At 46.3% G+C, this 11,639-nt stretch overlaps 1 protein-coding gene across 4 annotated transcripts in view; it reads right to left on the minus strand.

Moving 5' to 3' along the window:
- FURIN (furin, paired basic amino acid cleaving enzyme) overlaps window positions 1–11,609 on the minus strand; it is a 33,824-nt gene extending 22,215 nt beyond the window's left edge. The window contains exons 1-2 of one of the 4 annotated variants that reach the window (XM_087941795.1): window positions 11,155–11,609; window positions 6,715–6,797 (exon numbers count right to left, since the gene is read on the minus strand). In XM_087941795.1, the coding sequence (XP_087797921.1) occupies window positions 6,715–6,789 (75 nt within the window). In that variant the 5' untranslated portion in view covers window positions 6,790–6,797; window positions 11,155–11,609. Of the gene's footprint in view, window positions 1–537; window positions 653–1,134; window positions 1,307–1,856; window positions 1,999–6,714; window positions 6,798–11,154 lie in introns of those variants that run through there. The other 3 variants (XM_026709450.2, XM_026709449.2, XM_087941796.1) reach the window with 3 other exon arrangements.
- Window positions 11,610–11,639: the final 30 nt, after the last annotated feature.

Here is an 11,639-nt window from a genome sequence, read left to right on the forward strand (position 1 = left end):
TTAGTTTTTCCTGCCTAAATGCAAGACCAGACTTTTCTCACCACCCATCTTGTTGGAGAGGGCCCAGTTTTCAAGTCTGTCAAGATCCTTCCGAGTCTTGAGTCTATCTTCCAAAGTGTTAGCAATTTCCCCCGCTTGATGTCAATTTCACGAGTTCCCTTTCTGTGCCCTTGTCTAAGTCATTCATGAAGATGTTGAAGAGTTTTCAAACTACCCATGTTGGACGTTCCCAACTTAACACCAATTTATACCTTCTCGGCAGATACAGGTAGCCACTTTCTCAATGATGAACTCTGGCTTTGTTAGCAGGACTGAGCAAATGAAGAACATAGGGACAAACATACATGTTTCAGCCTGAATTTGCCAAGGCATTTTCTTTCCAACCATTGTAATTTCTAAAGGTGGGAAAGTGCAGATTCATTCAGGTCCTTCAGCAGCTTCAGGAAACAACCACTTCCTAACCACATAACCTATTTCAGCTCAAAGGCCCACATCCCAAGCCTGCTTGCTCAAGGCCCAAAGAAACCAGGTGCAAACCTGTCATCGGATGCTCAGCCCTCTAATTCATAGAGTTTCTTGACAGCCCATTTATTCTGACCCATGGACCAGGAAGGTGAAGGGAGCTGCTTTGAGCCACTTCTGAGGACAGAGCCTACAGGTAAACGCACGCAGGAAAAGGTGTCGTTTCAGGAGACAACTCTCACACCAACAGGAAAGCACAAATTCTCATTTATTTCCTTCTACTCTGCTACTTTCCTCCCCGCTGACTTTCTCCTCCCACACTGAATAGTCTTGGAAGAATAAAAAATAAGAAGAACCCCGTAATACAGGGGATGGGCACTCAAGGGAGGTGGGAATTCCTATGTATGATTCACATCCCTACTCTTGCACAACTTCTGTTGGGAAGCCCTGGCAGAGCTTAGCTTGAGCACCTGAGACCACCTGATGCCGGGAAGGGTCACAGGTGCAGTGGGAGCTACTTTTAAGGCTGCTGCTGCTGCTGCTGCTGCTGCTGCTGGTGGTGGTGGTGGTGGTAGGGCTCTTCACACAGAAATGGCAGTTAGTTTGGGCGGAAGCTGACCAAGCAAACCAGAATGGCTCTTGGGACCAAAACACCCAATCCCGGGGCCTTACCTTCTTGTTCTTGACCTGCTACAGAGGAGCACAGATTAAGTGGGCCTCCAGGAAAAAAAGCACTGCCTACTCAGAGATTTTGAGAAGCTGGCTAACTAGCCTGCATAGGAGCTTCAGATTTCGGGAAGCCAGTGTTGCTTTCGCATCTCTCCAGGTGTCAGACGTGCCATTCAGACTTACCCCGGAAACTCTCCCCACCCCCGCAGGGCCTGTGACTCACGCGCGGGGCCGCAGACAGCCCGGCTTTGGCTTCCCGGCCGCAGCTTCCTCTTCCCGCCGCCCCCTGCGAGGCGGGGGGCCGAGCGGGAGCGCCTGGTCCGGGCACACAGCCCTCCCCAACCCCGAGCCCTGCCCGGGGAGCAAAGCCTCGCACAACGGGATCCGTCCCGAAGGCCTCGAGGGTTCCAGAGTTTCCACGCGCCCTGCCCTTCAGATCCCACCGGGGCCAGCGCCCGACGGCGGCGCTCCTGCCGGGCGGACGTCCCGGGGCTGAACGCGCCCACCTCGTTGCACCCAGCGGAGCAGCGGCCTCGGCCCTTGCGCGGCGCTCTCGCTGGCCCAAAGCGGCGCGTCCTCCCGTCGTGGGCTGAATGCAGGACCCGGGGAGGGCGATTGGGCGGCAGAACCGGGCCCGAAAGGCGGCCTCGCCTCGCCCTCCCCCCCCCCTTTGGCCGAGCGCGGCGGGCTCGGAGCGGGTCTCCCTCCCCCGCCGTCGGCCTTACCTTCCAGCCCGCAGGGCTCGCGCCGCTCTGCTCACCGCGGCTGCCCGCTCGGCCCCTGGGCGAGCGGGAGCGGCGTCATCGCGGCGGGCGGGAGGCGGACCGGGAAGCCCAGCCGAGCTGCCCCCTCCCCGCAGGCTGGCAGGCTGGCAGCGGCTTGACGCTGGTTGACGTGCGGGCGGCGGGGCGGCCCCAGCCCGGCACCTCCCCTCGCGCGCAGGCAGGCCGGCCGGCCGCCTTGGCCGCCGCCCCCGGGGCTCGCCCGACCGCTCTGCGCGGCCGTGGCCAGGGAAGGCGGTGGAGGGACGGGCGGGGCCGGCAAAGCCGACCGTACCCCGGGGACCATGCGGGCCGGAGGTCGCTCGTCGCTTCTGCTTGCTCAGCGGCGGGCGCGGCTCCCCAGCTCTGGGCTCTCTCCGGGGATCCCGGCGGCTTCGTCGATCGCTCTGCCAGCGTGCCGAGGACCCTGAGCTCAGCCGGGCCTTTGTGGGTCGGTAGCCAGGAAGAAGCCGCGGAGAGCCGGGTGGCCGCTGGGCGGGAGGGCTCCTGGAATCCCCGCGGAACGGAGCCTGGGCAGGTGCTGAGGCAGCGGCGAAAGAGCTCCGGCCGTTCCGAGTCCGCCTCCCTTCCGCTCCGCTTCTGGGCTCCGTACTTTGAAGGGGACAAACACGGAAGGAGCCTCGGGGGAGGCGCCGGGAATGGTCAAAGGGTCTCGAAGAGCCACGAGAAGCCCCGGCAAGCGTCGCAAACCAAAGGGAGACAGCGAAGCCCAGCGGCAGCATCCAAGTGGCCAATTCGTGCGAAGGGAACCTGGAATCTCGGCTGCAAATGGCCGCAAGGGAAAGAAATGCGGGCCTGGGGCTTCCAAACGGGGCTGGAGATTTGGTGACTTTGGTAGGCCTTGAACGCGACGACGGGCACTCCTTCCAGTTGAATTCAGGCAGCTGTGCCAGAACTTGGAAGGACCTTCGAGGCCATCAAGCCCACCTCCTGCAGGCATGGAAATTAAAGCCTCCCCAATGTTTGAAGAGCACCTTTGGGGACGTGGTTTCTCAATCAGGTTGTTCCTGTTAGGAAGATTTTTAGCACTTTCACCTAGAATTGATTAATTTGGCCCTTATTCCACAGTCTGCATTCCGGAAGCTCCCTGTATCGTCGCCACTCCCAGTGCCTTTTTTGGGGGGAAGTAGTTTGAAGAGCACTTTCATGTCTACTCTCAGACAGCTTTTCTCCAGTACTTTCCATCTCTCTTCATGGGAGTTGGCCAGCGTTTCTTAACCACTGGCTTCAAGGTAACACATGCAAGTCACTGAAATCTCCAGGTATTTCTTAATCTCTCTGATCCCCTGGTTTCCCCATCTCATCCTTGTAAGGAAACCTGGAGGGTCCTGTCCTAGTTGAAACCTTCTTCAGGATCTAGCCTGTCATTGCCTTTCTCTTTAAGATCAGTCTTCTTACTTCTCCACCCACCTTCATTCTTCAGTCTTCACTTTTTGCCATCACCTGTCAGTATGTTCCTGGGCCAGGCCAGTTAACATTGCCTTCTGCCATTTTCCAATGAACGATTTTAGGTCTTCTTTAATTTCTACGGACAAAGTGGGGTTGTCTCCATATGGCAAATTGTTAGTGATTTGGCCTCCGATTTTGATTCCAACTGTGAATGTGTTTGCTGCACATTTTGACATAGGAAAGAGGGGCGCTTTCTTGCTCTAAACTTAAACCACTGTATTTCTCCAACAGCCTGACAGCCTTGAAAACAGTTTTGGTCTTCACCTGCCCCAAAGCTCCCCCCTTCCCTCTGAATCCTCCTCTTGGGAATCGTCCTGAGTTGGCCTTCCAAGTCTGCCGAGAAAGGAAAATGCCACCAAGGAAGTGTGGCATTTGGAGAAAATAAATGTCCCAGAGACTTTGGCACTTAAAAGTGGCAAATCGGGTTGCCCGAGACGTCTTTGTGGGTCGACCCAAAGTTCTTTCTGATGGTTTTTGCTTTAAGGCAACCTTTGCTTGATTATAATCCAAATCACTCAAAACACTGGAGGAAAATTCCCATTTTCTTTTTGATCGCACTCACTAAGTGGTTGCAAAAGCCTCACTAAGTATTTGGCCTAGTGGAAAGCAGATAAACTTCCTCCCAAAAAATGAAGATCATGATTCAGATTGTGATCAGTCCTTATAATAAATATAGTTCGTCTATATAGACAACTAGACTGGGGAAGCCCCTGGGTGCCTGAATGAGTTTCTTAAAGAATTTGACTCAATCAGCCAGTCATAAGCCCGGTAGGGGCTCAGCTGGCCCAGAAGCTACATTTGGGCAGCCACTCCATAGCTCCTTGAGTTGCTCTGGCTGACAGCAGGATGCAAGGGACTGCTGATCTCCCATAAAGCCAGCCAGGCTGCTGCGGGATTGCCTCTCCATCATTTCTGCTCTGCCCCCCGAGGTGGTGGGAGGGCATACTGTGAGTCCCTTCTAGCAAACAATTTGTTGCCATGCTTTCTCTCTGCCTGCCCCTGCCCCACGGACTGTCTGTGTGCTCCTGACCCTGGCATCCTCCCATAAGGCACCAAAGGCCTGGCTGTTCCACTGGTGTTCAGGCCAAGGGCTTACGGGAACCTTGTTGGCTAAATGTTGCTTTTCCAGGTTGGGACTACTGTTTTAAGCTGGGATTTGGGGGGTTGGATTATGAAATTGTTCTGAAATCCACCCAGAGTTGCTGCTGCTCTGGGACTGGCAGCCGTAGAATGATGTTTGTGCAGTGCAGTGGCGCATGGCTGCAGAGGCAAAAGAAGCGCCTCTAATGCTGACATTGCCTGGACGTGACCATATTCTTTGGGGTTGGTGGGCTGGGGTACATTTCATTTGCTCCCCTGACTGCCTGTTTCACATAGTTATTTCTAGGACAAGGGGGAGCATTCTGGACTCTCCTAGTCAAGTTTTCAGATTTATTCATGATATAGATTTTCCATCTTTTTCTGTTTTAAGCATTGTTTATTTTTGTTGAATGAAGTGGAAAACATTAGCCAAAAAAGCGATTGGCCACTCTGACAGATATATTAAAGATTGTTCCGTAATCATTGGGTGATATTTTTATATTGTTTATTCTTTGCTAATCCTATTGTTCATTTGTATATATCACTGCATACTCTACACTTATTTAATGCTTACCTGGAAATGCCAAAAACACCCATCTCCTCCCACAATGCCAGCAAAATACCTGTTTAACTAGTGACACAGAAAAAACTCCAATGCAGGAAGCCACTCGCCTGATAAACCCTCATAAATATCCAGCCAAAGAAGCACCCCCTGAATGAAAACAGTCACACATACATAAGCTACAATGATTTGTTTACTTGTGGGGAATTCCATATCAGGCTTGCTGGATTGGGGTTTTTTTGTGTCAGCAATTAAACAAGTCTTGCTGCCATTGTGGGTGGAGGGAGGTGTTTTGGCATTTCCAGGTCAGACTTCCATCTCTGCCTTGATTTGAGGGCACTGTATCTGCCATATTTCTGTGGGTCTTATTCTGGCACCTCTTAATTGGGCAGAGTTAATTCATGGGTTGAAGCACAATATAAATACATGCATATAGAATAGCTTCAGGTTCAAGCAGAAAGATAATCCATGTTTAAAATATCCCAGCATCCAGAAATAAGGAATGTGGCTGATTGGCAAAATACAAGTAGTAATTTAGATTCTGATATACAAACCATAATAAAAAACACTAAATCCAGAAATAGCGTTGGGTGTAAAGCAGGCTACAATTTTAGAAGAGAGAATTGTACGTTTTTATCTAATAGCTAGTATGTTCTGATAGAACGCTTATTCATATACTTTCTAGGGTCAGGCACCATAACAATCTTCTATTCTTGAGTGAGTCATGTTCTAAAAAAAAAAAAACTGGCTACAAGCATTGCAATTCTTCCTTTGTAGAGGAGTACAAATAAATCAGTTGCTTTGAAGCTAGTCAAGCAAACAACAGCTAGGTTTACACAACAGCTAACCTTCAACTTTCCTCATGTTAGGAAACCAGAATTCCTGTCACAGAAAGTACTGTGCCCAAATAACCAGACCACATTTTTAACACGGTGAGTTGCTTAATATGGAAATCTGCCAAACCAGAAATCCTTGGCCCTCACCTTGGTCAACCTGCCAGGAGAAGCCAGCCTATGAGTAGGTGACCAGTGTCTGCAGCCAGCATGCCGCCAAGGCTTTGCATCCCAGAAGCTTAGCTGACCTGGATCAAGGCCAACCAGAAGGAACCGTGGAAACTAGAAGTGCATCCCAATCTGGGCTCCCTGTAAGGTCCTGCCTCGCCTCACTCAAAGTAAAAAATCTTGAAACCTAGTATATCAAAAGAAACCTTTTATTGAGCAGATGTTATAGCAGAACAAAAGCAAAGCAGGCTCTGAATCCCCTCAGGCAATATAGTTGGAAATAAACCCCTCCCTCCAGCCCAATGTGGATTCTGCCAATCCACAGATGTGGAGATGTTATTGTAATGGCCCATCCTGAGAACCAGATAAGCATGCATTCCCAGGGTCATCTTCCACTGGCTTTCAGAGTGAAACAACCATGTGGCCCTCCCCCCTTGTACATTCCCCCAAAGTGAGAAAATCTCAGGGTGCTTGGGCGCCAGGATAAAGGTTATAAAAATAGCAGTTGTCAGAGGTATAAAAAAATTTCATTCAAGGTTCCCCCCCTTTCCCCCAATTGAATGGCAGTATCGCTCTAGGGATCTGACACTCCCTCTGCTGTGAAGCAGGTTCTCCCCCCGCATTTCTCCCCAAGACCCTCCATGTGGGCAGCCACAGTCCTACTTTCTTATTAGCATCTTTTACTTCTTAAGAGCTTGGAAATACTTACTCTGTGAGCTTCTTGACGTGGTTTACAAGCAACTAGGTAGTCTCTGAACAAAGCCCCCGCCCAACAGGAAATCATCGCTTGGCCTAGAAACAGAACCAAGTCATTTGATATTGGAAATCATGGCACCTGGCAAGGTGAGGGCTTCATACCACAAACACACACTCATAGCAGGTTAGGTCCCAGGCGCTGCTACGAATGAATACCACACAGGAAGTGGCCTGTCTCTCGCCTGCTGAGCACTGTCATCTGCTCCTTATGCTGGAAACACCCATTAACAAAGCAAAGCTGGTTGTTAAAAAGATAGACACTGATCTCTGCTCTAACCCAGCAGGTGGGTAGTTATTCTCTTCCCCTCACCAATACCAGGTCAGAAATCTACCTACAGAGCCAGATAGACCTGTATTACAGCAGGCCAACTTGGCACCTACCTGGTAGTCTGTGTCCAAGCCACTAAGTCTGGCTTCTCGTGATGGCTTACTTCACACATACTAAAATAATGGCTAGGTTCCCACAACATCCTGAGCCATAAACTCTCCTATTGTGGGATGAAACGCTTTTGCATTCTGGCTATATCAGGGAAGGCGAACCTGCCCATATCAAATAAAGTAAGTGTGTGAGCAATTGAGAAAAGAACTTCTGGCAGGAAACTGAATATTAGAAATGCTGATACCATTTCTCTAAACAGGCCTAGGTTTTTAAGCAATAAGCAATAATCTGAAAGGACTGATACATGGGGCTTCCATCTCCTGCTTTTGTTTTACTAAGCTTCTATATATCTCATTTTTGGAATATGCTTCTCTCTCTGCCTTTCATTTATCTCATTCTATTGAGACAATTGTGAAACTTACTTGGGTGCGCACAAACAAAAAATGTGTTTTGTTTCAAGTTGAGTAGAAAAAAGCCTAATTTGAAAGGTGTCTTTGGAACCTCTTGGACATCTGAGATTTGGTCACACAGTAAAAAAGATGTTGAGAAAAAATGCAGAGAAGAGCAACCAAGATGATGAGGGGACTGGAGGCTAAAACATACGATGAACGGTTGCAGGAACTGGGCCTGGCTAGTCTAATGAAGAGGACTAGGGGAGACATGATAGCAGGCTTCCAATATTTGAGGGGTTGTCCCAGAGAGGAGGAGGGGGGTCAAGCCATTTTCCAAAGCACCTGAAGGCAGGACAAGGAATAATGAATAGAAACTGATCAAGGAGAGATTCAACCTAGAAATAGGGAGAAACATTCTGACAATAAGAACAATCAACCATTCAGGTTTGAGCTTCTTCGGTAACAGATTGAAATCTGCGATCGTGCGCAGTTTCAATCTGTGCTCACCGCTGGAGCACCCCAAGCCATCTGGTTTCGGGGATAAGCCACCCTGTAGAGGTGGCGAAGAGGGGGGAGACTGCCAGAAGGGTCGAGGAGAGTCGCATCTCTCCTCCCCAGCTGGCCTTACTCCCTTTCCCGAAGGCGGTTGCAGCGGTGGTCAGAAATGGCCACCTCAAAAAAGAACTCGACTGGAAAAGAATGTGCAGGAGGAAGATAAGAAGAGAAAGTTTTGGCTGACCGGGTCGAACTGGAAAAACAACAATACAAGGTACCGTGTAATTTGAATTATAAAGAACAACATTGTTCCCAAAGAAGACTTTGAAGCAGCGAATGAGAGAGGGAAGGGAAAGGATTTGGTTTTTTTTTTTTTCTTCCCTATATTGACAACTAAGAGATTTAAGCAAGAAACCGGCAGAAACCCACTTTGACATTAACAGGTATTTAAGCTGAAAATAAAATGTCAAAGAGATAATAAAGATTTCTGGATTCTCAAAAACTTTTAAAAGAAGGAAAAAAAACAAAAGGGTGGGATCTGGAAAAATGGAGACCACCTGGAAGTGAAAGGAATTAACAGTGAAACTTTAACAAGATTCCTAAAAGATACAGTTTAACTGAAACTTTGTAACAAGAGAACCCCAGGAAGAGAAAGTAGAAAAAAGAAGCAAGAAGAAACAGCTTTGGATTATTTGGATTATTTGGATTACTTGGTGATTTTTGGATTTTTGGCTATTGGATTTAAAAGACTAAAATTAATCGGGTGGTTGTTTAAAAGTTTTTAAAATGGTACCACTCTTGGAAGAATTGAGAATGGAACTTAAAAACAGAAAGATGCACAAGAAGGAAGAGATCCTGAACTATGAGAAACAACAAGAAATGCCTGTAGAACAAGAAGGGCGGGACAAAGAAGAACCCATCTTCAATGACCAAGTATTTCTATGTGGGGAAAAAGAAAGGAAAGTGGGGAAAGAGAGTGAAAAATTTAGGATCTGAAAAAACAACTCAAAGAATAGTTTGAAAATTAATTACAACATTAGGAAGAAACAGAAGAGAGGATTACAGAAGAGAGAATCAGAATCAGAGAGAGAAGAGGTCAGGAGGGAGAAGAGGGAGAAGAGGGAAAGGAAAAGAAATTATAAAGGACAGAAACAGGACATAGAGAAACAGGGAAAATGTACAAGGATTAAGGGTATAAGCCTATTTAGAAGACACAGAGATGGGTGAAAGCTTAATTGGAAGGGGGATTCTGCAAGGGTACATAAGATAGTATTGTTATATTAGAAATAGAAATGAACTTTGAAAATATGAAACAAGTGTGATTAAAATGATAAATATTCATTGTAATGTAATGGAATGTTTAATAAATAAATGAAATAAAGAGAATGAGAGAATGAAATTAGGAAAGGAGGGGAACATTTTAATTATTATAAATGTGTTATAAAAATTTAAGTGAAGAGGAATATGAAAGAAACATGAAAAAATTATGGAAATATTATAAGTGTTCCTAGAAGTATGATATCCTATTGAAAATAAATGTTAAAGATGTCAAAGGTTATAACTAACATTAATGATAGAGCTGAATTGAAATAGAATACGTATTTTATTTATTATTGTTATAGATGTATTTTCTCTTTAAGAACTTAGTGCATATTTTAAGAATGTACCAAGCAGAATTCGACTGGAAGTTATGTGTTATATTGAATGTTATAATTGTAAAGGCATAAATTTAAATAAGAGCGGAATGGATAAAAATTAAAAGATACAAAGGTGTCATACTCCAATTAGTAACTACAGGGAAAAAATTGTTTAATGAGAAAAGAAAATATGAAATTGAAACAGGACAGACAAAAGTATAAATATGATGACTAGAAAGGTATTGAAACTTAGAAAAAGATATATATAATTGAATTTAGAAAGGAATGAGATAATTAAAAGTAAGATTGAGATAACTAAGGGAAGGGAAAAATTGAGAAAATGTTAAAATAGTAATAAGATATGGAATAGAACACAAAGATGAATATGAAATTGAATTTGTGTCTGTATGGAGAAGTGATAACCCGGGACCATGCTATTCTCAAAAAAAAAGAAGAAATTTTACTTGTATTGTTTTGTGAAAACCCAAATAAAATTTTTATCAAAAAAAAAAAAAAGAACAATCAACCAATGGAACTACCTTCATTGAAGGCTTTTAAGATGAGACTGGAGTGCCACCTGTCAGAAATGGTGAAGGGTCTCCTGCTTGGGCGGGGTCGAATTAGATGACCTACAAAGTCCCTTCCAACTCTGTAAACCTATTAATCTTTGTTCAAAAGTTTGGAGATCTTCCACCAAATACTGGTAAAATAGCAGCATTCAGAAATGGCTCTTTTGTTTTTCTCTGGGACCAAAAGAACAGGTAAAGCCCATTAAATACACAATTGCAGAAAATTTGGCTAATGGTATATTTTCCTTAACACTAAATAATAGAAACACAGTTCTACTTTGGAAATATGTTTGTTTAAAAGTGTATGATGAAGAAAGTCCGTTCCGCCCGTTCAGTCCCAGCACCACAGCCAACCAAAGGACAGGATTTTTTTTTAAAGAAACCATCTTAAGTTTTTACACTGAGCGATTCAACTGTTTTCAATATTTCTTTCAGTTCACACAGCATTCTTACAAAGTTGGAATAGCATTGTGTAGCATGTGACTGGAGAGATCTTAATTTTGCTCTATTAATACTGTAATCTAAATGGATTATTGTGTCTGCACCGAGCAAATTTCTTAGTCCTTCCTCATAAAAATAGACATTTAACAAGAAAGCAAGAAAAGAGACATGGACTTATTCCTTTTTTATTTATCCCAAACTTTTAATGAGTTGCTAAATAGTTTCAATATATTAGTTTCAAGAAAAAAGCCACCCACCCAAATACCTCTGCAGCCCTTCTGGTAGGCCTGGCCCTTCCATCAAGGTGATGGAACCGAAATATAATCCACGCTCCTAAAAATCCATTTTTAGGCAGGTAGAAATTAAAACTGGAGAGGGGGAGGAGGGGGAACTTGCTCTTTTGAATCTTGGAAATTCTTGAATTTAATCTTTGCCGGGTTATATACGACTCCTTACTAGCCCATGCTAGCCATGAAATACCTGGTTGGGTTTGGAATTGGAACCACTTGAAATAGGAAATGTTTCGTGCGGATTGCTGCACTCTTCCTTGCCAAGTATACTTTATTATTCCCTGGAACCATACGGGCCGCTGTTTCCAGATTGGTATTCACTGTTGTTGGATAAATCCTCCTTTTTTCGGTCGGAGAGAGTCCCGCTTGCTCCTTCGCAACCGACCGGCGGTCCCATCCACGCAACGATCCTCCCGCCGAGTAGAGGCGGCAAACCTCCCCGCCGGGGTTTAGGCGCTTCCATTCCCTCTTACCCCAGTACGCGAGTTTGGCATCCGGACTTGAAAGCCGGAGCGGCACCCCGGAGCTTTCGGGGTCTGCTGCTGCTGGAGGGACCCAAACGGCCGAGGGCCCCACCAGCGACCTCGCTTAAGCCGCTTCATAGGAAGCCACCGTCCCCTCTCCCTCGGAAGAAAGTGCGCAGGCGCAGCTTCAACGGAAGGTCGCTGAGGGCCC

The sequence above is a fragment of the Pseudonaja textilis genome, chromosome 13, assembly GCF_049901715.1.
Source record: "Pseudonaja textilis isolate UNSWEBS1 chromosome 13, rPseTex1.2, whole genome shotgun sequence".
Taxonomy (NCBI): Eukaryota; Metazoa; Chordata; class Lepidosauria; order Squamata; family Elapidae; genus Pseudonaja; species Pseudonaja textilis.